This window comes from Uloborus diversus, chromosome 10, assembly GCF_026930045.1.
Source record: "Uloborus diversus isolate 005 chromosome 10, Udiv.v.3.1, whole genome shotgun sequence".
Classification (NCBI taxonomy): domain Eukaryota; kingdom Metazoa; phylum Arthropoda; class Arachnida; order Araneae; family Uloboridae; genus Uloborus; species Uloborus diversus.
In genome coordinates this window covers 73914984-73941389 of record NC_072740.1, presented here as the reverse complement: position 1 = coordinate 73941389, position 26406 = coordinate 73914984, and the positions used below count along the sequence as shown (strand labels likewise).

The 26406-nt window shown below is 33.0% G+C and overlaps 1 protein-coding gene across 1 annotated transcript in view; it reads left to right on the top strand.

Moving 5' to 3' along the window:
* The window catches only part of LOC129231050 (neurabin-1-like), an 84780-nt gene that overhangs the window by 33669 nt on the left and 24705 nt on the right, over positions 1-26406 (top strand). The window contains exons 7-10 of the mRNA XM_054865298.1: positions 3776-3896; positions 9095-9199; positions 22969-23074; positions 23327-23491. Coding sequence (XP_054721273.1) covers positions 3776-3896; positions 9095-9199; positions 22969-23074; positions 23327-23491 — 497 coding nt within the window. The remainder of the gene's footprint in view (positions 1-3775; positions 3897-9094; positions 9200-22968; positions 23075-23326; positions 23492-26406) is intronic.

Genomic DNA, 26406 nt, shown 5'->3' with positions numbered 1-26406 from the left:
TTTTAATATGCATTATTTTACTAATTTTATTTACTTAGTGATTTTTTTTCTAGAAATATAATTTAGAATTTTATATTTATATTTGTTTTGACTCAAAGAACCTTCTCATTTTTTATATTTATTTAGTACATATTATTTCTTGTATTATTGTTCTTTGTTGGATAAATTATATAAAGCAATACCCGCACAACAATACCTGCTATATTCCTTTGTGCAAATTAAAAATATAAATTAATAATAAATTAAAATTATATTTGAATTGAAACTACTGTGGGCCTGATTTCCTTGTTCCTCTCGAATTTAAAGCAGTATATAACAAAATTATTATGAAACAAAAGCCGTAAATGCGTACTTTACAATTGAAATAACTTCGTAAACTGAAGAATGGATGGTTCATCATAAGGATAAGGCAATTTTTTCTCCTTAGCATGCTACCGCTTAATTCAACGCGCCAACTTAGGTGGTGCTTTATATTTTGATTTCGCTTTTTAACACGTATGTTAGTAATAACTAAGTAATTTTAAACAAACTGAATTTTGAAATTTCAGATTTTTTTGATTCTCTAAATGGTTAAATAATTTTAATGAAGAACTTATCTTTGAAAAAAAAAAAAAAAAAAAAACTTATGTGTATTTTATTCAAAATTTTTGTTTGGTTGCAAAAAAAAAAAAAAAAAAGGAAATTTACTCATAAAACAAAAAAGATAGGACTATAAACATATTTAGGTTTTTCAAGCTCTTGTTCTATTGCATCTATTGCCATTTTTTTCAGTGTTTTACTTCCTATGGTTCGTGAGTTATGAGTGTTTTTTAGTAAACGGTGTCCCACACTGCTTTCCCCCTCCCCCAGGGATGTCGACCCCCAAGGGGGGAGACGACATGTGTTTTCATAATCACTATAGTGCCTGTAACAATAACCAGTGACAATTTTGTGCCAGGTTTTCCATGTATGCTCAAAACCCCCTTCAGATCCTGAACTGTACTGCGAATCGTGTTTGAGCTTGCTTCTGTCATTTTGTTTTTCAACACGCTAACAATACTTAAATAGTTTTAACAGACTGAATAATGATATTTAGGATTTTATTTATTTGAAAAATAATTAAACAATTTTCATTTCAAATTTATCTTGATTAAAAAAGTTTGTTTTGGGTATTTCATTCAAAATTTTTGCTTGTTTGCAAAACATGGAATTTTACTCCAAAACCAGCAAAGATAGGGCCGTAATCATATTTAGCTTTTATAAAGCCTTTGTTTTGGTGCGTCGATTGCCACTTTTTTCAGTGTTTTATCTTAAAGAGTTCCTGAGTTATGAGTGTTTTAGTAAACGGCTCCCCCTCACTGCTTTCCCCCTCCTCCGGGGTTGTCAACCACCCAGGGAGGCGATGACATGTGGTTTCATAATCACCATCATGCCTGTAACAATAATCACAAATAATGTTGCATCAGCCTTTCCATGCATGCTCAACCCCTTTCAGATCCTGGACTATTTGGAGAAGGTGCTATGTGGTTTTGTTATGAAAACGCAAAAACTTGCAAAATTTTAAGAGGAGTTGCATCCCAGTTTCTTGAATCATGTGAAATGCAATTTAAAACCATCCTGCGATCTTGAACTTTGATCAAGTTTCAGGAGCATCAAGTATTTTGTTACAAATGCTTTTGTGTTTAATTGATTGAAATGGTGTACTTCTAACATTACATGCAATAAAAACAAGAAGAAGGTGAATTCCTGCTTTGCTTTAAAAGTACAAACGAGGAAATATCAAAAGGCTTTTTTGCATTTTTGGAACACCCAAAAACCTTTTTTATCCTGTGTTACCTATTTAGAAAAATGTGTTTCAATATTATTTGTTCTTTGTGCATGGAAAAAAATTGTAGTTACTTTCAAAGAGCCTTTCAGTAAGGAAATTTCATCAGTTCAGGGTTTCTGTGGGTTTGATGAAATTTTGTTGAAAATTCTTTGTGTTTGCTTATAACAAGTGAAAAGACATGCCATTTTTAAAAAAACACATTTACATGACTAAATTATTTACTTTTTTACAAAATATTGTGGCAAAAAGTTCTAGTTGATTATTTTATGAAAGTTTAGTTTATTTTCAGCTTTTTGCAACACAGGGTCTTAAAAAAATGTTTGATGATCTGTTGTTGAACCTCTGCACACATAATAAAATTTTTAGTGCAAAGTGTGAGCTCTATCCCGACATTTTGCATGGTTGTAGTGTACAAGGCATCATGTTTTTCTCTTTTAAGTTCAAGAAGAAAATCTGCGAGGGAGTTTCTAAAAGTAAGGCCCATGCAGTATAAAAATTTATTTACAAATTACAAAAAATATGTAAATTGTAAGGAGGCAAAGGTACAGATTAGTTCTTTACATAGTCAGCATTCTTATCGTGGCATTTGTTCCAGTAGTTCACCAAACCATCAAAACCCGCATGTAAGAAATCATCATGAATGAAACCACATTTTGATGGTCTACTGGTCTGCAGCATTGATTCTGAAGTACTGACTTCCCAAAAGTTTCTATAGAGTCCAAAGAGATTTAAATCACTTGGTGCGAGGTTGAGACTGAAAGGAGGGTGGTCCAATAGCTCCCAAAGCAAGAACCGTATGGCACTTCTTATTTCAATGGCAGACCATGTTTATGTCAACGCAGCCATCTTCTAAGTGGCATTTGTCCTGTTCGTGGACACCCAACTCCATCCACCGATACCGTTTGAAAGCTCTGATCATTTTTGTTATCTTCAGCATGATTTTTATTCATAGAAGGAATCTGCATATCCATCAGAGTTCTTGTTACCTTACTTTTTGAAACACTTATATAGCATTCAAAGTGTAATGTGGTTTTGGACAATAGATATACAGTCCACGCTCATTATAACGAAACCTGTTATCCAAACAAAATCATTTGTAACAAAGAGAGGTCCTCATAATGCATTGTCTATTATTTAGTCAAGTTAGGCTTTGTTTTAAAAGAGAATCAATAACTTACAAAATAATAACCTTATTACATTTTGAAAATTATTTTGAAAGTTTTTTTCTCTTTTTAAAAATTTTATGCTGCAAATACTACACAAAAATAATACATTCAACAGCAAAGTTATAATATATAAGGTTATATAAGTTTCCAAAGTAATAAGAAAATAACCAAGAAGAATGAGTTATTTTTAAAATTTGATATTTAACTTCTCTTTTTTTTATTGAGGTTTTTTTAAGTGAGTTTTTCCCTCTTGTACAGATATTGAAGACGCTTTCTGCTTTTTTGACTTTTTCAGAAAAAATAGAATTTTAATGTCTACCATTTGTATGTTTTTCATAATTTCTTTGGCATATACCAACAAATAATTCCTTTCAATGGAAGTACTTTCCCTTTAGAAATATAAAATGTTGAAATGTTAGTTTTCGAATAGTTAATCCTGAGGATAACAGGATAACAAAAAAAAGAAAAAAGAAACTTGATTTTAGACATTGTTTTGGAATGAACAGTTCAGTTCAGACACTCAGTATCATGGCATCTATGAATAGGAAACTGGACTGCAATGGTCGCTGTAACGGAAATGTCACAGTAATAGAAGGTTGTTCTAAAAAGCGTTGGCTGTATGTGTATATGTGTAATGTTGCTTGAAATCTGAGTTATTTGAAATCAAGCCTTGCTTTAAATGTAAAGGTGTTTATAACTGATAAAATAAATTTTACTTTCTTGTAATTTCTTATTTAGTCTGCTAGTGTTTATAAGAGTTGAATCATGTCAACTTTAAGCATTGCTGACCAATCCTTTTTAGGTCCAGAAGGTTTGGGACTAAGCATCATTGGGATGGGAGTTGGTGCTGATGCAGGATTAGAAAAGCTAGGAATTTTTGTGAAATCTATCACTGTAGCAGGAGCTGCTTATAAGGATGGCAGGTGAGTCAAGTATCCAGAATTGGAGGTCTGTCATTCAAATCATTTATAAATAATTTGTTCTAATTTAGTTATATTTTTGTTCCTATTAAAATAAGTACGTGGAATTGTTTCTTCCATTTATAGCTTATCGATATGTTTCATTTATTTGTTTCTTTGTTGTACTGTCTGTTTTCCTTAGTGGAGACCTCCTGCCAATTTGAGCATGCATCAGGTCTGCTTTCATTTTATCAAAATAGGAAATGAAAACCGGAAGTAAAAGGTGCAAAATAACATATTCAGCAGTTCTTTCAAAGCAGCGATGAAAATGACAGATAGCAAGTGCGAGCGGAAATCGTCCGTTTTTAAAATGGACTCTATCCCGTGTGCTAGTCTTTTTTTTGGGAACGGACAGTACCTAAAATTTTTTTTAAATTGTGATATAAGTGTTTCATATGAATTAAAACTATTTAATTATATCTGTGACATTTAAAGGTAAATCATCTTGAAGGAGCATAGAAGATATATTAATTTTAATATTGAAGAAGATTCCCTGTTGCTATACTCTATTACACCCTAACTTGACAACACGGGGAAAGTTACATGAACCAAATTGCAGCCATTGTCATCGGAACCAAAGTCATTCTAACTCAGGAGCCTTGCAATAAACTACACTGGTGTGCAAAAATTAAGGACAAAGTCGAAAAATTAGCATATGGGAGCTGAACGAAGAGGCAGAGCGGACAGAAAGACCAATCAGGAGATTAAGTAAGGTGATGTACGGTAGCACATGCGCAGATATGCAGGCAGACGTAATGGGAGAGTGTCTGAGTAGTATAAAGCATGTTGTCGGTGTAAGATCAGTATTTCTGGCAAAGAATTGCACGCCGTATAGCAGTTAAAATCACACCGAGTTGCTGCCTCAGCGAGAAATGGCAAATAATCAATCTGTTAGACGACATCTGGATGCTTTTACCCGAGGTTGAATCATTGGGAAGTTGGAGGAAGGCCGCAGTGTGACAAGTGTGGCTGCAGAGTTCGGAATTGCTCACAGCATCGTTTGACGACTTTGGAGACAATTTCAAACTACAGGAACAGCTATCCGGGGGTTCAGTAGTGTTCGTCCACCAGGAACCACACCCGCAGATGACCAGTATATTGTCTTACAGGCCAGAAGAAACAGGCGGCAGACAGGGGGAGAAATCGCTCAACACACGACACAGGCGACTGGACGACCGATATTGCGTTTTACCGTGGCCAGAAGACTGCACGGTGGTGGTCTGTTTGTACGGCGCCCTATACTGTGGTGTACCTCTAACGCCTGCCCATCGGAGAAGGCGTTCTCTGTGGTGCCGGGAACACCGGAATTGGAGAGACAATGAATCGGGAAAAGTGCTCTTTACAGATGAGAGCAGATTCAGTCTGAGTAGCGATTCTCATCGCATACTCATCTGGAGAAAGCGGGGAAGCCACAATCATCCCTCGAACATCATTGAAAGGGACAGGTATGGAGGTCGCAGTGTTCTCATTTGGGGGGCCTCATGCTTGGTAGTCGTACAGACCTTCACATCTTCGACGCAGGTTCAGTCAACGGGACCCGTTATTGTAACGAGATTCTTCTTCCATATGTGCGTCTTTTTAGAGGCGCTATGGCTCCGCAGTTCCTTTTCATGGACGACAATGCACTATGTCATCGCACAGTAGCTGCCAAACAGCTCTTAGAGATTGAGGATATTGAACGTATGGATTGGCCGGCACAATCTCCGGATCTCAATCTCATTGAACATGTATGGGATTTTCTAGGCAGACGCTTGGCAGCTCATACCTTACCACCAGTAATGATTCGGGAGCTTCGATTGGCGCTGCAAGATGAATGGGCAGCAATGCCTCAACAACTCATTGACACCCTCATTCTCAGCATGGGCAGACGCTGTGAAACCTGCCTAGCAGTCGGGGGAGATCATATCCCCCACTAAAGACCAGATGTTTCTTGCTGGACACCCATCGCAGGGATGTTTTGGCCTTCAGTTGCATTGTGTTCCGTGCTACTTTTTGTTGGGCTAAATGCCTTTATTTTTGTTTCTTGAAGGATTTCGCCAATATTGTTTTAAAAAAAAAATTGTAACTTACCTTTTGCCATTCCGGGAAAAACCTTGCACGGGAAATCCCATCCACCTGCCACCGACACTCAAATGTCCGAGTTTGAATCGGAAGTGTTCGGAAAAATATGTGGCACGCTATGATTGGTTGCCGTCATTCGGCAGAAGTCGGTAAACTTCCGACAAAGCACATGTCGATCACATGAAATAACCATGTTGAGGTGTTGGGTGCTGAATTTCGAATTAAATAAGAATTGTGCAACCTGCAAGCTGCGTTTTTCTCGGGTTGAGTTGTTCTTGCAATATGCAAATAAGGTAACGTCACATTGTTACGAGCAAGGTCGGATCTGACTATAAATACTCGGACCGGCCGTAGCTCGATGGCTACTTTTTCTCTCACTTGTCTCCTCGTCTTGTGTTGTTTGTGTTTGTAAATGTGTTCGTCCATGTCATCATAAGTTTTTGCTACTGGCCTCTCAGGTGAGGTCTGATCTTTTCTGAATGATTCACTATTGATGTCTTCAGTTTTGGAAGCGCGTGCTGCCATGACGTCTATAAAAGTGAAAAGTTATAGTCAAATTTAAGTGGGTCGTTTGGTCTCCAAAGAAAAAGGATCGTGTCCATCTTCGATATTTTTCCCTGATATGGTGAACTTGGCTCCTAAGGTGTGAACTGACCAGCGTGCAATTCTGGGGAGATTGCGATGCCGTCCTTCTACCTGTGGGGATTCACTATGGAACATCGACAGGACTTTTTGACACCTGCATGGACTTATTGTAAGATCCTTTTGATTTAACATAATTTAATTTTCTTCGGAGGACCAAATTATTGTCATGTAACCATTTTTTAATATATGTTAAATAAATGTTTTTCAGTGTAAAGAATGATTCATGTTTTATTTTCTTCGGGCAGACCACTCCCTCAAATTTTCAGTTGGAAATGAGTTGCCTAATTCTCAGCTTAGCTGTAGGCTATTAGCTCTATAACATCTAAAATTATATCCAACACTTTTTCAATAAAGCTTCTTTTTATCCCTCTGATTTCTCTTTTAGTAAGTGCTGCTTACATTACACATGTCCTTACGTATTGGGGATCTTACGGTATTAAATGTGTTGATTTGGAAAGCTTTTGTACAAAGTTATATTGAAAAAACCGTCTCGTCCTTAATTTTTGCACACCAGTGTATGCTACATGCACAACTTGGGGGGGGGGGGGGAGTGCAGAAGCATAAACGTAATAAAGATGAAAAATGGGTTCAGATTAACATTAATAACTACTCACATAACTACTAACATTAATAACTATGAATTAATTTCATCATATTTTTTATTACAGAATTTAGTTTTAAGGCAAAGGGTACGAAGGTAATTGCTAAATATCTAACATGAGTAATTATTAAAAATTAACTAATTAATATGAATTGTTTTGAAAGTGACAAATATTATTAACTGACATTTTTTAAGAGCATTGTTTAGACTATTTATCATTATCGTATAAGTATTACTGTGATAATTCCTATTATGCTATACAGTAAAACCCCAATTTAATGATTGTCAAGGGACTGGAAAAAGTTATCATTAAATTAACCATATTGTTGAATCGAGGAGTACAGACATAAAAATGCTATCAAATCAAGACCAGAGAAATGCATCATTAAATTGAGGAAATCGTTAAATTGAAATTATACTTTAATTGGAATTATCAATAATTAATAAGGCATTATAATATAATGCCTTATGAATAAAAATGAAAACATGTGTTTCAGAGAAGTACAGAAATTTTTTTTTCTCAAGTGCACTTCTGAGTAAATAAATGTTTCAGCTATTATTATCTAATACATTATTACTTAGCATTAATTGATATTTAAAATATATATTAGTGATATTTTTTTCAGGATAATAAAATTTCCACTTAAAAATTGTGTACACAGCACAATAGGGAGGGTTTATATCCAATCCACTATAGTGTGTGGTCCTCAGCTAATTTCACTTATTTTATACCCTGGCTGTACATAAATACCACTTGTTTTTTAAGTCACCCATGTTTTACACCATAAGAAGAGCATATCACTGGGATCAGTCAGTTATTTTATTCGTAGTTTTAAACCGGAAAAAAAATGCCATAGTTTATTTTAATGAAGGTGAGAGCCTGTTTATGTTCGTATTACCATTATATAAACGCATATAGTAATATAACATGTATATTTTAATAAACTAAGCTTTATTTTATCCCATTTACTGTAAAAATAATACATGTTGAGTGAAATTAATATTTTACTAATATTTGCCGTATACGTTAAGATTAAGTGATTGTAGACGAACAATTTACATTAAACCTTTTCCTATGACCACTTAATCCTATTTTACTTAATTTGTTTTAAAATATTGTACAAAATGAATGCAGCTAGCTGCTAATGAGTAAGTGTTCTTGAGACATGTAAAAATCTTCCTGCATAGTCAATCTGTTCAAAATTCAAATAAACAAAACTTCCGAGAAAAGTTGAATGAGATGTTCAAATTTTAAATTATTTCATGAACACAAAAAACGATTTTTTTCACAAAATAACATTTGGTCAGTAATAAAATTTTGAATTTGAATTATAGTTCCTGGTTGCTAATTTCTAAAATAAATTTTTACATTCACACGAAAATACTCTAAACTGCAGTCATTTTTTTGATGTGTGACCACTTTATCTCTTTGACCACTTTTCCCTACCAGTCCCTATATTTAACACATAAAAACGTTGAATATAGGTCTTTACCACACAAATTCTCTAATTTTTTTTCACTTCCTTTGTCAATTTATACTCGTTTAATCAACGAGAACTACTTCTTATTACAGAGCTTTCCCCCATGCTGCCAAGTTAGGGTAGAATCAAGTATAGTAGTGGATTTTCTTTTAAATGATTTCACTGTCTGAACTGGTTGCTTATAAACTAGCCAAAAAAAAAAAAAAAATAAAAATAAATAAATATAAATAAATAAATAAATAAATAAATAAATAAAATGTTGGTTTATGAAAGTACTTTATTGGCTATGCCTTCTATTAAGTACTATTCCAATATCTTTTTGTGTTTTTCCTTTGAAACTTATCATTTCTCAACGTTATTACCTTTGCTTTTAGAATTTCTGTTAATGATCAAATCATTGAAGTTGATGAAAAATCTCTTGTTGGTGTAACTCAAGCCTATGCTGCTTCTGTTCTCAGAAACACTTCAGGAACTGTGAAGTATGTATCATCATTTACTGTTATGTCTGAATTTTCTTAATTAAATAGTATATATATATATATATATATATATATATATATATATATATATATATATATATATATATATATATATATATATATATATATATATATATATATATATATACAGGGGCCTGGCCAGAGGACATTTGGGTCCGTTAACGGACCCTTCACAAAAATCCGATCAACCAAAACGGACATTTCACAAAATCCCGATCAAACAAAACGGACCCTTCAGAAAATTCTGATAAACAAGATCGGATCTGTCACAAATTGTTTATTGAAAGAGCAAATCTGAAAGCAAAATAACGCATATTTCTGTGTATAAACCGATAATTTTTGGAACCTTTTTTTAAGTCAAATTAGAGGGATCAGCTTATACAAAATCGGCTAATTTTGAAAAAAAAAAAGGGCACTTTTGCGATGCTCCTGCAAGAGATAAATAATTGCTACTGCCAAATAAATATAATGGTTGTTTGTTTTATCACAGCTAATTAGTAGCGGTGTTGTTGTAAACTTTTCTGAAAAGGCATTGGTAAGCACTTTTCTCTGCTCATGATTTAATAAACAATAATAATATGTATCTGCGAAATGAACTTAGAACTGCAGAGGGATAGTAAGGGTGAGGAAAAAATATCGCTTCAGATAGGATTACCAACTTCAAAATTATCACCACTTAGCGTCTGGCGTTGAACCTTTATAATGACTTGATTAGAAAATATTCTCATCATTTTGCAGGCTTGTCAATATTTGCGTTTTTACGGTGCAGTGCGATGTTTAATGTTATTTTGGGTGAAAATTATATGGATTTTGATTTTTCGATGCTAACACAAGGATGATTAACTTTAAATAAACTCTTTTAATTACAGTTTTTTTTTTCTTTAGATGTCTACATTTTTGAAAAATGTAGAAAAATGAAAAATCTTTTAACATCCGATATAAGAATTATATTTTGTTCTTTTTTTAAGCTAACTTCGCTGTATTAGGATTCAAATAAATGAAAAGTCTCTTTATTTCTGTTAGGACTCTCATTTCAAGTTTTTAAAGCAAAATTCTATTTTCTGTTATGAGTCAAAAATTAAAATGCTGAATAGATGGTTTATTTTATTTTATCATTATTATTTTTTTTGGAGGGGGGGGGGGGGGTCAACTGTGCCCACAGATATTAATGATATGTTTATCATAGGACTCTAAAATGCAATTTTAAAATAATTTTATCAAAAACATTTCTTTTACAAGCCGTTTTTTATACTTTGACAATTGCGATCTCTTTGCATCCGCTATGGGAATCCGATTTTTCGAATTTTTGATGATTATTACGCTTTGTTAAGAGGTAAACAATTGAAATATCTTTTTATTTTCGTTAAAATCATGGAATTTATAAGTTTTAAACGAAATTCTGTGCTTTTTAAGAGTGTCTTTATTCGAAGTTGAATGCTGAACCCTATTCTGAATTTTATTTTATTTATTTATATTTTTGTTACAATTAATTTAAATACTGTACAGAAATATATTTAGTATAATTTAACATAATGTAGAATGGTAGATAAATATTGATACTTGAAATAGCGATGCCTCCCCCCCCCCCGCCAAATATCAGAAAAAAAAATCCAGAATGATTTTCTCATCATAGAAGAGGAAAACACTCAACTTTAAGTTTAATTGATGCAGTATGTGCCATCTCTTAATTCTAAAATTTCGTTTTAACAAAAAAAAAAAATTTTTTTTGCGAAATTTTTTGACTTTTCACAAAATTAATTCATTTTCACAAAATTATTTGATTTTTCACAAAAAACGGACCCTGTGAAAAATCCTGGACAGACCACTGATATGGTATAACATTCCCATTCAGTTTTAGCAAATAGTTTTTGCTCATGCATTTTCAATTTCTGCAAGATTTTTGTTTCATTCCTGTTTAATTTTATTTATGATATATGGGCCATTTCATCATAAATTAACATTAATGAAGAAAAATGTCTCTACAGCTTTTGAATAGCATTACATATGTTTCTGAAATGTGGTTCATTGTATGTTGCATATGATGACAAAAAATGAATTAATATGAACACTTTGAGGAAGACATTTTGTTTAGTAATTGTAAATTTTTTAAAATCACTACTTCAGACTTCCATAAATTACCTCGTTCTTGATATCAAAGTAGCTATATTTATCTAGTTTCTGTCATATGCTATGAACGACTACATTTCATATAAATATTTAATGCTGTTTTAAAGCTGAAAGAAAATTTTCTTCCCTATGAATTTTAGTTGGTTTTGCTGGAATTGCCCATATATATATATATATATATATATATATATATATATATATATATATATATATATATATATATATATATATATATATATATTAGGGTGGTCCTTATTTATATGGGAAATTTTTTTTTTTCAGAATTCAACAAGTGACGCCCGCTAGTTTTGTGACACTATGATAAAAAGTAATCGGTGCAAAATTTGAACTCGATGGGTCAATAATAACACGTGCCCCTAGAACGTTGAACTTTAACACTTTTGATAATTTTCCCATAAATCTTCGAGTTTTTACTTCAGACCCCGTACATCATTTCTCCTATGTTTGCAAAATATTTTCACAGCGATTGGGTAGCACTAAAATTAATCTTTTTAATTACTTTATATCGTCTAAAGATTTTAAATTGAATAAGAATGAAATATTGCTTTAGAAACTTTACCTTAATCGTACGCTTTTCTCAATGTATGTCAAACGTGTGCATTTTTTTTTTCTGATAGTCTTGGAGTGTCTGTAAAATACTAAATTGCTTTTGTGACTCATATTTGGTAAATTGATTGTGAAATTCTTCGATTAATTGTGCTCCTCTTTCAGTTGTATCATTCACAACTTTCAGCATTTTAACGATATCTCTTCCCTTTAAACAGCTTTCTTCATTTTGCCATGAATCAGGATCAAATATTAAAACATCTTTTGGTGTTTGTAACTTATCAAACAGTTTTATTGGCTTGTAATTGATTCCATAAAGAGGAAGATCTTTACTAAGAAAGTATTCCAAATCATCTACTGTTATTTTAAATTTTTTATGCAGTCATCAGACACGTCTTCCTATTCAGCAAGCATTTTTTTGAAGTAGTCTTATCCTATCTTCAAAGTTAATTCCTTCATTCAATACGGACAAAGCTACTAGTTCATCCCCTAAGTCCATAAGTGATTTATGAATTTTTCAATCACTGCTTCTGCTGCATGTTTGTCATCATTTTGTACGCTGCAGGTTTTTTAGACACTAGACTTTATATTAATTTAAAAGGACTAGAAAGGGTTGCTGCGAAAAACTATATCTTTATACAGCATTTACGTAAAACAGCATTTACGGGCAATCTCTTCATGTAAGGTCAATTTAAATTGTTTCCTAAATATATAAATATTCAAACAATAAATTCCTTTTGCCACCCATCTGGCTCACAGATAAGCTCCAGATTGCCGAAAACATATCCCTGTAGGAGCGAGGACTTCACCAAGAAATATTATTTCACATTATGAGAATTCTCTGTAATATTTTTTAATTCCGCTTTCTATGAACAATAATATGTCATCAAATTCTTCTTTTAGAATTTAAGTGGTATGTGTAATTTTTGAATTTTGAAGCGCTTAAATAATGGAATATCGATTCTGGAACTAAGAAAGGCAAGAACTTCTTTAAAGACACTCTGCAGTACGATTTCAAGTGCATGATGATAGCAATACAAATGCAATATATCACCGTTCAGCTTTTGCTCTAAAAAATTACATGCACAATTTATACGGCCGGTATTATAAGCCGCAGTATAAAACACTACAGCTTGAACAGTTAGCAATAAAGAGGAATCATCTAAGATATCATATACAACTAAAGAAATATCTCAGAAATTCTGAGTAGCTGTTCAACATTGGAACCTGAATCTACCATGGTAAGCCTATCGGGCGTTTTTTCCAGTTACATCTGGATGTAGCTTTGTATCCCAGGGAATAAATAAAAAACCTAAATTTGAATTCATGAAATCTGATTTTACCTCTCGAAGATTTTCTCTTGCTCTCTTAAGGGATGTACGATTGATCATAAGGTTATTTGGATTTAAATTTACTGCATCTACATAGGCTGTTAATAAATGAGCAGCATCTTTGTCCCTAATATGGCATTTGTCTAACATTGATGAAATGCGAGCAGGTCTCAATAATTGTCAAGCTTTTTTGCGTTGTGGTAGACCAGATATATAAAAAAAGGTTCAACAGATTAGGATAGATACCCATTTCGGTTTCTAAATCTTGTGAAATGCAAGAGGAATTTGATGATAATAAAGGACTATGTACTGAAATAGAAGACAGTTTAAAATATAGAATTTTACATTATTTCGATCTGGAATTTTTTTAAATTTATGTTTTAGATGTAGAAAATAGTTTATTTTTATGGTAGGGTAATCGAGGATTTTACAAAATTTAAATTATAAGAATGTATAAAGATTTAAGTATATAACTAAAGAAAAACGAATTAAAATATAATTGCCATTACTTATATTTATAGCATGGAAACCTAGTGACCCTATTTGCCACACCTATTACATACACAGAAAATTTTCTAAATCAACACACCCAAAGCCTGGAGGAGGCAATTTGTTGTTATCAAAAATCATTCATAAATGGCCTAGGCCATTCATTAATGGCCTTTAGAATCCCTTGTGTCCATCTTGGTGGAAAGAAATGTTCCCCTGCCGCTTGGTTTGAAAAAAGCGCAAATAGCGGTATGCCTGTCCCAAGACCATTGGTGTACTTGTACCCTATGTAATATGTAAAATTTTACAGAATGAAAGTGAGAGAATGGTTGGTCTGGAAGTAGCAACATCTATTGATGTTCAAAATTACTTTAAATATGAAACCTATTAATATTTTTACATAAAAATGAGAAAATCCGCAATTTTTTCTTCAAAACTCAAAAAAGGGGGGCCCTAGGGGCACGTGTTAATATTCATGGATTGGCTTAAAATTTTGCATGGATCATTTATTTGTATAATGGAACAAATTGAGGGGGCGTCATATAAAATATCTGCAACTTCAAAAATAAGGACCACCCTAATAGATATATATATTAGGGTGGTCAATATATATATATATATATATATATATATATATATATATATATATATATATATATATATATATATATATATATATATATTGAAGTCGTTTAAACATGTTCACTGCCAATAGACTGCCTGTTTGCCAAAACTCTCAGAGACAACTTACCTCTGTGATGGTTTTGAACGTCTTATCACGCCCTAGTGAGCATGTTTCAAAAGCATTTTACACTTATTTTTCTGATACTAAATGTTTGTTGTCAAACAGTCAGAGGCACAGGGTGGTAGATGGCATTGATAGAAGGTAGGGCACTTGATTTACATGGCAAGTTACTCCAAAAAAAATTTTATTGGGAAGAATTTCACATATCTTACTCATGACCCTGGACCGTCAGAGGGTTATATACCAAAGGGGGGAGTGTTGTACCTTGGGACACTGCTAATTTCTAAGAGACAATTTTTAGCAATCATGTTTTTGTAATCTCTAATACTGACCTTTAACACTAAATGGAGGCATAGTAAAAGTCAGCATTAAATGAGCAAAATTGACGATTTTGTGAGAGAAAGAAAATTTCATGACTCCAAAGTAAATATTTTCTTAATTTTTATTTCATTTTCTGTCTTTATATTTGTAAAACTAATCAACTGAATTTTATTTTGCTTTAAAAGAGAAGTACTTTAAATATTTTGGCTATGAGAAAATAATGATAGTGCATCTAGAATGACCACCATTTTAGTTTTTCTTAAACCACGTGGTGATTGTACCTTGGGACAGCCAGACACATTGTACCTTAGGACACGTTCCAAGGTACAGCATATACATGGTTCTTAAGTATTAAGATATGTTTCAGAACATGGAAATATGTTCTAATCTGATGTAGTCTTGTAAACACATTTAATGTTAGATAATAATTAATTATTCATGATTTAATTCCTTAACATGAAAAAAAAAATTTTTTTTGATGCAAAATTATTTTAGGTATATGGCTGTTTCCTGAATCATGAATACTTTCCCTTAGTACAACAGGATGTTTTCCAAGGCACAAAAGGATGTTGTACCTTGGGACAGCTTAAAACTCCTACCTTAAATGGCTGGCAATATTTTATTTCCAAACTGTCTGAATTTGAAAAAATATTTTGCATAGAAATATGTACAGATATTTTGATATGACTTTTATATTTTAAATTTGATTCAAATAATTGATGATAAAAATTAAAATATGAAAAGTGTCCTACACTCTCCCCTACAGATTGAAGATAAGAAGCTGTTCAATGTTACGCCCTAGCACCAGATCGGCAGGGTGTTAATATATAGTTGAACTCTATTAATACAACATGATTAATACAAAATCATGGCTAAAGAGGTCATTTTGTTTATTGAGTTTGGTTTACTATTCAATTACAGTCAACTCCCGCTACAACGAGATCCGACTTACGCCAAATGGCTATAACGCGAATTTTTCACGAGTAAAGAATTTTAGAGCTAACGCGAATTTTTCGCCCACCACATGAATTTTTTAGAAGGAAGTATCAGCTTCGTTATTGACTTCTAAATATTGATTTCATGAATGTTATTATGTCCCTTTGAGCATCACTGACAGCCAAAGTTCCCACGCCAAACTAGTCCAGTGCATCAAATAACCATAATGGCACCTTACTGTCACCTTCATCTAAAGTTTGAAAATGTGAAGAAAAAGAAAGTTTTTGATAAAAAAAATTTAAAATGCTAAGATTCTCGATATGCTTGAACAATTACAAAACGTCGAAGGTAATGCGACAATAAGTATGAGTGAATCTTCCATATGTACGATTAAAAGTCAAAACAAAAAGATGTCCGTAGAAGTTTAGAACTTAGTTTTAATATTGAAGCTTGCAGAGCAGTCTAGCAAAGTATAAATTATGAAAATGGAAGCTGCGCGTGCTCTAGCATTGTGGATTAATAAAAAGATCAGGTAGAGGAGATGTAGCCACAAATTGAAAAGTTTTAAATAAAAAGTGAAGCGTATTTAAAAATGCATTAGATAAGAATAATGATTTGATCTTGGAGCATAAATCATCACTAGTATCCTCATTTTTTAACTCGTAAATATTGCTACTGTATTTACAGTACATTACTATTTAGTGCATCATTTTAATTTTACTGCATGCAGTGCATACCGTGTTGTTTTATTTTATATCTTTTATTCCCATTGGTCATTCATTTTGTGCATCTGAAGTATTTCATATTGAATAACAGTTTTTTATTTTTTAAATACAGTAAAAGTTCAGTTCTTTATGGAAGAAGCTGTAATAGTTAAGGAATGCTTTAGAGCAGTTTGAGGGGTGTTTATAAATGCCTAAAAGTATTTGGTATGCTTTAAAAAATTTGTATGCATACAGTGGCTCCCAAAAGTGTTCGTACACTTTGAAATTTTTTAGTAAAACCAAAATAACTCGAAACTGAATTCGAATATGAAGTCCAATATTTTTTCACATCATTCCTATGTCATTCTAAATACAACCCATTAGTTTTTTTAAAAATATTAACGGATCTTTTTTTTGAAATGGGTCAGAAAACGAAGAGACAGAGAAATAACACACCACAAAAGTCATCGTACACTCACATATTTTCAAATAAATTCATGATTAAAATTATCATGTGTCGTTTTATTAATATTTTTGCATTGTGTTGACCCTTATAAGTCATTTGGCTTTAATTTTTTGATTATTTATTCCTTAATATGGTGCTTATTACTGTAAAATCCTGGGTATTCGTAAAAAACAGCAAACACCATTCAAAATTTGAATTTTTTCCCCACAGTAGTGGTAAATTGGTTTGAAATGTCTCTAAATTAGTTAATTTATTTGTTTGTATAGTAAAGTGCTTGATAAAATGCTTTAAGGAAAGGAAACGGACCGAAAACAAGGTAAGAAAAGGTCAACCGGCAAAGTTGACAAAACGTGATCGGAGATTTAAAGTTAAAAAAATTATGAAAAATACACATTTGAGTGCTGTAAAAGTTTCTGCAGAGTTAAATGAAACATTTTACATTTAATTTTCACCTAAAATTGTTCGCCAAGTTCTCTGATTAGCTGGAATAAAACGGACCTCTTCCCGCAGAAATTTTCTTGATCGTGCGTAAAACAGAAAGCTTACGCTTTTCGTCCCAAAACCAATAATAAATAAGCTAAAATCGTTTTAGAATCATGTCGTACTTACAGATAAACATTAATTCAACATTTTTGGTTAAATCGTTGTATAACTGTAAGTAGAAGAAAAAATTAGGAACTTAATCTTAAGAACTTATTTGGATCAGTTAATCAGGACGGTGGAGGTGTTCTAGTGTGAGGGTACATATCAGCATCAGGACTTGGTAGTTTGTAATTTTTTGATGAAATAATGAATCATGCTGTTCCTTTAAATGTTTTAAAAACCAATTTTGAACTCTTAGCCAAAAATTTGGTTATTGGAAACAACTTCGTTTTTATCAAGATAACGATAAGAAGCACACGGTTTTCAACGTTTGCGTCTCGTGCCTCGAAAATTGTCCTAAAGTTTAGAAAATAACCCTCAATCTCCAGATTTTAACTTAATGTAACGTATTTAGAGATATTTGGAGGCTAGATTACGAAAATAGGGCTTTAAAACGAAAATAGAGCGAGAAACAGTAAGACTCGATGTGTGGTTGAATACTTACTCAGAAATTACCCAAAAAAAAAGGAAAAAGAATGAAATCTATTCCCAGACGTTTAAAAGATGTTATGAATACTGTATGATATTCTACTAATTAATAACTTAATCAAAAGTTAGATTATTCAATAATATATAGACATTTTACTAAGTGTACGAAGACTTTTGTGAGATAAAATTACCGGCACTTTTTGGTTTTTGATTTTTAAAAAATTAAGTTTTAAATTTTTTTAAAAACTTTTCATGTAGTTTTGTTAAAAGTTGAGCATAGATCTTATAATTAAATACCTATTCCGAAATATTAATTCTAACCAATGGATTGGGACCTATTTCGTTGAAAGTCGTAGGTGTACGAAGACTTTTGGGAGCCACTGTATATTGTTCCACAACGCGAAATTTCAACTTACGCGAGGAGTCTTGGAACGCATCCCTCGCGTAAGTCGGGACTCGACTGTACATTAAAAATGTCACAGATGTTACGTGGATCAATTTTGTGTCATTGAAGGAAGCTCACCGTGTAATCAGAGTTGTTTGGTTTAAACCACGTTGGTTTAAACCAATTGGTTTTTTAAAAAAAACCATGCGGTTTTTTTTAAAAATGTTTTTTTTTTTAAAAAGCAAAAAAAAATCCATTTTACAGGTTTACATTGATTTCCCCACACATATTGAAAAATGTAAAATTCCATTTATGCTAAGTTCCTAGCTAAGTTGCAGAGATAAATACTAAAATTGCAAAGTTGCTTCTTCAAAATGTATTACAAGCTTTAATCGAAAAAAATATTAATATATTTTTTATTTCATATACAGTGGCTCCCAAAAGTGTTCGTACACTTACGACTTTCAATGAAATAAGCCTCTATCCATTGGTTGGAATAAATATTTCGGAATAGGTATTTTATTATAAGATCTATGATCAATTTTTAACAAAACTACATGAAAATTTTTAATAAAACATTAAAACTTAATTTTTTAAAAATCAAAAACCAAAAAGTGCTGGAAGTTTTATCTCACAAAAGTCTTCGTACACTTTGAAAAAATGTCAAAAAATTAGTAAATAATTTAACTTTTTACTAAGTTATTATTTAATAGAATACCATGCAGTAACAACAACTGCTTTTAAGCGTCTGGGAATAGATTTCATTGTTTTTTCTTTTTTTTTTTGTGCAATTTCTGAGTAAGTGTTCAGTCGCACTACTAGTCTTACTGTTTCTAGTTCGCTTTTCGTTTCAATGGTGTATTTTCGAAATCTAGCCACCAAATATCTCCAAATATGTTCCATTAAGTTTAAATCTGGCGATTGAGGACATATTTCTAAGCTAAAGGACAAATTTTAAGGCAACAAACGCGAACGTGTGCTTCTTATCATTATCTTGATAAAAAACAAAGTTGTTTCCGATTACCAAATTTTGGGCTAATAATTTAAAATTGTTTTTTAAAATATTTAAATGAACAGCATAATTCATTATTTCACCGAAAAATTCCACATTTCCAAGTCCTGATGCTGAGATGCACCCTCACACAAGAACACCTTCACCGTCCTGATTAACTGATCCAACTATGTTCTTAAGATTCAATTCATCATTTTTTTCTTCCATTTACAATTATACAACAATTTAACCCAAAATGTTGAATTTATTTTCATCTATAAGTAAGACGATGTTCCAAAACGTTTTGAGCTTATTTATCATTGATTTTAAGGCGGAAAGCGCAAGCTTACTGTTTTTCGCACGAACAAGAAAATTTCTGCGGGAAGAGGTCCCATGTAATCCAGCTAATCAGAAACCTTGGCGAATAATTTTAGGTAAAAAATAAACGTAAAATGTTTCATTCAATTCTGCAGAAACTTTTTCAGTTCTGAAATGTGTATTTTTCATGTTTTTTTTAGCTGTAAACCTCCGATCACGCTTTGTTAACTTTGCCAGTTGACCTTTTCTTACCTTGTTTTCGATCCGATTCTTGTCTTTAAAGCATTTTTTCAAGCACTTCACTATAGAACGGTATAAATTAACCAATTTAGAGACATTTCAAACCAATTTACGGCTACTGTGAAAGGAAAAAAATCAAATTTCGAATCGTGTTTGTTGTTTTCTACGCATACCTGCCATTTAAAAATAATAAGCAGAATATTAGGGAATAAATACACAAAAAATGAAAGGCAAATGACTTTATAGTATCATTACAATGCAAAAATAATAAAAAAACCATATATGATAATGTTAATTATGAATTTATTCGAAAATATTTCAGTGTACGATGACTTTTGTGGCGTATCTTTTCTCTGTCTCTTCGTTTTTTGACAAATTTCAAAAATAAAATGTGGCAATATTTTGAAAAAACTACTGGGTTTCATTCAGAATAACATAGGAATGATGTGAAAAAAAAATTGGACTTCATATTCGAATTCAGTTTTGCGTTATTTTGGTTTAACTTCAAAATTTCAAGGTGTACGAAGACTTTTGGGAGCCACTGTATGTGCCATAAAGCAGATTTCAGTCAACTTCCATCATTATGCTTAATTTGCATGATTAGTTAAGATTTACTAAGGATTGAATCTTGTATTGTAGATGCAATCCATTATATTGCTCACTCCTGTTGCAGGGGTGTGACATATTTGCCCATTTATTTGCACTTTCCTGGAATTTTAACTTTGACTTGTAAGGTAATCAACAGTCTAACTTAATTGTTTGCACCTAAAAATTAAGATTTGTTCTGCAGGTGAACACAAATAACATTTTTTGAATCAAATTTTAAAAAAAAAGTTTATACTTCATATTATGATACATAATAGTTCCTTATATTATAATGTTGGAAGATTAAAAGACAAATATTTAAATTCCCAGAACAAAATGCAAATGTATGTGTAAAAATTGATTGAGAAATATATAAATCTTCACATATAAACTACACTCTCCATTGGTGTTTTTTTTTTGGATTGTGTGTGCTCAAAAGATTTTGATTGGCTATACACCTATGCTACTTTATGACTATTGGGTGCAGATAATTCTTAGTCCCCCCCCCTTTTGTTCATTGGAATTGGGATTTTGGTATTTGCTTTGCCTTAGCTAACCTGTGCAGTTTACAAAAGTTACTTACTCATATTATTTTAAAAAGAATGTCTTATTCTGGTAGAAAAAAAGACCTAATCTGGTTGCAGACAGTTGAATTGCAATTTTCAAATTCTTTTTCCTGGCTTTTCCACCACTCAGTCACTGTTGCAGAAGATATAACGTTTTTGGCAAAAAGAATTTCTTGAAATAGAATTTGCTACACATTTATTTGTTCTAAAGAGTTTGCATTTAATATTTTTTAAACTTCAATGCTGGATTCAACATGTATGCCAGTAAATAAGCTGTAATTTATGCCATGTTACACCAATTTTTGTATTTTTCATTTGGTTCTTTGTTTTAGCGATAGTCGATATCTTTTCCAAGTCTTTCCAAAATAAGAACAGAGTCGAATATAGAGCAGCACTTTCTTTTAAAACTTGTCAGTACAACAGCTATCGATTTTTTGATTGTTCAATCATGTACTGTTGTACATTTTGCTTTACTTCAATATTTGCGACATTGTGTATATAAAAATCAGCATTATGTAAGATCAGAAAGAAAAAATATGAAAATTGTTCTTTTGAAAAGATTATGCTTAAAAATATAACTTGTACCTTTATTTGATAATTATTCATATTATGTTGGTTTTATAAAGTTTTTTTCTTGGATCTTTATTATATTTTATCTTAACCCGCATTGCAACCACTTCTTGAAGTATTTCGTATCATAAAGGGTCTATATATACATGCATACTAATATGTTAATCAAGTCAAACATTTCAATCAATATTTCCCTGCAGAAAGCTATTTTAATTATTTAATTTAGTTACAAGATTTTGTTCTTATCTCTTTAATTAATCATGAAATTAGGTATAATGTGACTATTGAATAACTGTTAATTACATGGAACCTTAATTACCTTCCGAAAATTAATTGTTTTTCTTGCAAATAGTATTTAAACCGAAAAAAAAACCCAGTTTAAACCAAAAGAACCTGGTTTAAACCAAAAAAAAAAACGTTTTTTTTTTGGCTTTTTTTGAAAAAAACCGTTTTTTTTACCAACCCTGCCGTGTATTGAATCTTTTTGTGTACAGAATAAAGCTTATACCCCTGCTTACTTTTGAACAGATAAGTCTGCTTACCGATAAAACAACCCAGAATAACGTTTTTTCCTTTGGGTGTTATCACATGTTTCTCCATTATCACCTTTCTTGGAATGTTCTTCAAGTATTGCTAAAAGAGGTTCCCAAAATAAAAATGACCGTCCCACTGTTTTAAACCCTTCCATTTAGTCTCTTCGTAAAGGTCAAGACTCACGGTTGCCACTCGCCATGTCAGTCGCTAACAAACTCTTATGAAATCAAACTCTTCTTACCCAGTTACTCTCAGAGAGTGAAGCTCACAATGTTTCACACAATGCACAATATTTTGTATCTCAATTAATCCAGAAGGAAGTGAAAGATCTAATGTTAAGACATTGAAATTCGGTTACCTTTTACCCCCAACAAACGCTTATCTCTTCATTATTTAAATTTGAAAGTGCTTTACAAACAAAGCAATTTTAAAAAAAGTAAGTCAAGCCATATATTTTAAATGTCTGGCACATTGTAGGAATTGCGATCAATATTTTTTTGGTTCTAAGCTGATATTAATGAATGAAAACATGGAACATTTTATTACATCATACAAAAAATTTACTGCAAATTGAATTTTTTGATTGAAAATTTTTCGGTAAATATAAGGTTGAAAAATTTCCTCCCCGCATTGCTATGGGATATATTCCATGATGTGCCAGATATCCAGATTTTTTTGCAGTGGTTTGATAAGATACTGGTTAGTTAAAAATCAGTAGAATGGGCTAGATATTGGATAATTCGATGAATACCTGATTCAAACATCGCTTTTGTTTATTTCATTATATTTGATTTTGTTTTAGGTTTCTGATAGGACGTGAAAATAATGCTGAAAATAGTGAAATAGCACAGTTAATCTCACAGTCAATTCAAGCTGATAAAGAGCAACTGAAAATGTGTAGTTACCAGGCAAGTAATGATAAACTTACATTTTAAACTTTATTATTCAGCGTTATAAAAAGTATGATGTTGCTTTTATAGGATTACATAATCTGTTAAAATAAATAATTTACTCAATAGGTTTTGCTATCAATTATGTTTTAAGTCATCAGCTACTTCTGATGATAAAACTATTTACTTGTATTCCTAGGATGGTGAATAAAAAAACACTAAATGTTACTCAAAAAAAGGTTCTCATGTGTTTGATTTTCTTATTCACAGAGAGAAGAAGATCAAAGTGGTGACAGTTCACATCTTTCTCAAGGGTCTACACCAGAAGAGGGGGAAGATGCTCCCACTGTTGAAGTGTTTGATTTGACTAGTGGTAGTAGCGGCTCTCTTTCTCCTGACACTGATGTTGAAACACTTAGAACAAAATTAAAAGAGGTAAAACATGTGTCAATTACTTTAGCTACAAATAGTAACCATAATATTAACAATAATATATATATATATATATATATATATATATATATATATATATATATATATATATATATACACAGTTGAATATCTGTTTAACAACTTTCAAGGCTCACAAAAAATCATCCTTAAGTAGAATGCATCCTTAAATATAATGCTTTTAAAACTACAGTGGAACATCCAGGACAGTGAAAAGTTGTCTTTAAATAGAGAAAATCATTAAATAGAGTGTCGTTAAACAGATAGCCAACTGTATACTGCCGTGTGCTGGTAAATGGCAGTAACTGCAAAAATAATTTTTCCAGATATTTGAAGAAAAGCGTTTTTGGATTTAATGCTAACAATAGGGAAATGTTGGAATTAGAAGTCTTTTTCGTGCCTTTTTTTCAACGGAAACCAAGAGAGCTTGTAAAATAAAGATAATGTACAATAGATGAGAAAAATGCAAAAAAAATGAAAACTGAAAAATGTGCAGTTACTGCCATTTACCTGCACACGGCAGTATATATGTATATATACAGCCAAGCCTGCTTATTAGAATATTGGTTAAAAGAATATCCTGCTTAATGCCAATGCTTTTAACCAGTAGATTTTCTATGTACCAGACCGTTATTGTCTGTTATTTTAATCCTGTTTAATGGAATATCCCGCTTATTAGAATAAGTTTTTGTGGAAAATTGACTATTCCATTAAGCAGGCTTGGCTGTGTATATACATATAATATATATATACACAGGGTGTGGTAGCTATTTGAGGACACTCATTATAGGAGCCACATTTTTCTGTGTTTTACAGAAACATAGATTTTTTCGTTGGAGATAGATATTGCAGACCTTATTCTTACTCAGGAAATGAAGAGGCATGCTTTTGTTGTCTCCTTGGTTTCAGGGCAGACCGATAAAGAAATGTCTTTATTCTTGAAGGTCGCCCAATCATTTGTTTACAAAGTTCGTAGAGAGTTGAGAGCAGCAAAGGTTGATGTGGTAGCAGTTTCACAAGGGCATTGACATTGTCAACGTTCTGACAGTGTCAGAACACCAGAATTAATCAGCTGGTCTAAGCTGCTATCAATGAGGAACTTTGCAAAGCGAGACGGACACTCGCTAACAAGCAGCAGGTCGATGAGGCTACTATCCGACCTGTGGTTCACGAGGACCTCCGTTACAAATCATACGCTATGCGGAGAGGACAATTCATGTCCTACAGGACCAAGGTTAGCCACTTAACTAGAGCCAAGAGCATTCTGAACAATCTCAAACATCCCGAGGAGCCAGAAGTGCTCTGGTTTTTTTTTGGATGAGAAGAACTTTGTTCAGGACCAAAAGGTGAACCGCAAAAAAAAAGATTGTTGACTGTGTAAATGCTCTGTGTAAATGAGGTACCAGCGGTTATGCATACCAAATTCCAGCATCAGGATGGTTCTTGGTGTGATGAAAGACACTGATGCTTCCTCATTTTTTCTTTTTTTTTGTCAAGGTGCCAGGTTTTATGCCGTTGCTTACACAGAGGTATTAGATAGAGTTGTCAAGCCCCTCAAAACTCAACACTATTCCATACAGCCAAATAACTCAAGATTGGTTATGCAAAAATTTTCACTGTTTTGTCATGCCTATCATTTTATTCCCCAGATCTCGATCCAATGGACTACAATGTGTTGGGCGTAGTTGAGAGGGACTCCAATAGTTGTTCCCACAGCACTGTTGCAGCTCTCAAAGCTGTTATTTTGAAAACAATGACAAAAATTTCGAAGACTCATCTCAATATTGCTGCAGTCAGTTTGGACAGCGTATAGAAGCTGTCATTGTCGCGCTGATGGTGGGTTTTATGAATGTGTCATCCTTTATGTATCTGACACTTGAGAGAAAACTAATTTGTAATAAATGCTTTTTTTCCTTAATTTGTTCCATTTTTCTATGGACATCAATTTGTTCTCAAATACTTGCTGCACCCTGTGTATATATATATATATATATATGCACAGTCCAGTCACATTAATGTGACCTTCTGTCAAAAGCCAGAATAACCACCTTTCGCAGAGCGGACTGCTGCGAGACGTGCAGGAAGAGAGTCACTTAGGTCCTGAAGGTGTTCTCTGGGATGTTGAGCTGTGCCGACTCTAATGCCGTGGCCAGCTGCGCTAGATTACGCGGTTGAGGATCCATGGCGCGAACAACTCGATCGAGATGATCCCACAGATGCTCGATTGGGTTTAAGTCAGGTAAGTTTGCTGGCCAGGGGAGGACGGTAAACTCATCCTGGTGCTCTTTGAACCACGCATGTACACTGGCAGCTGTATGGCACCTCGCATTGTCCTGCTGGAGGATGCCATCATCCTGAGGAAAAACAATGCGCATGTAGGGGTGGACATGGTCTGCAAGGACAGATGCGTACTTCTATTGATCCATCATGCCTTCCACAATGATCAGTGAACCCAGAGAATGCCAGGAAAACATTCCCCAGACCATAATGCTCCCGCCTCCAGCTTGGACCGTTCCGGCAATGGTTGCAGGGTGGTTCCTTTCAGAGGTTTCACGCCTTATACGCCAACGTCCATCTGTCCGATGGAGCATAAAACGCGCTGTACTGTACTGGCGTGCAAATTCTAGCCTTCGTCGTCGATGAACAGCAGTCAGCATAGGTGCACGAACCAGGCGTCTGCTTCGGAGGCCCAGACGCAGCAATGTTCGCTGAATAGTAGTTTGGGAGACACTTTTGGTAGCCCCTTGGTTCATTTTGGTGGTCAGTTGCTCAACGGTAGCCCGTCTACCTGCCCGAACGCATCTCCGCAACCGTCGTTCGCCTCTGTCATCTATGGCCCGTAGTGCACCACATTTGCCTCCTCGCTAATTTTGGACAGTCCCATTTTGCCATGCACGGTA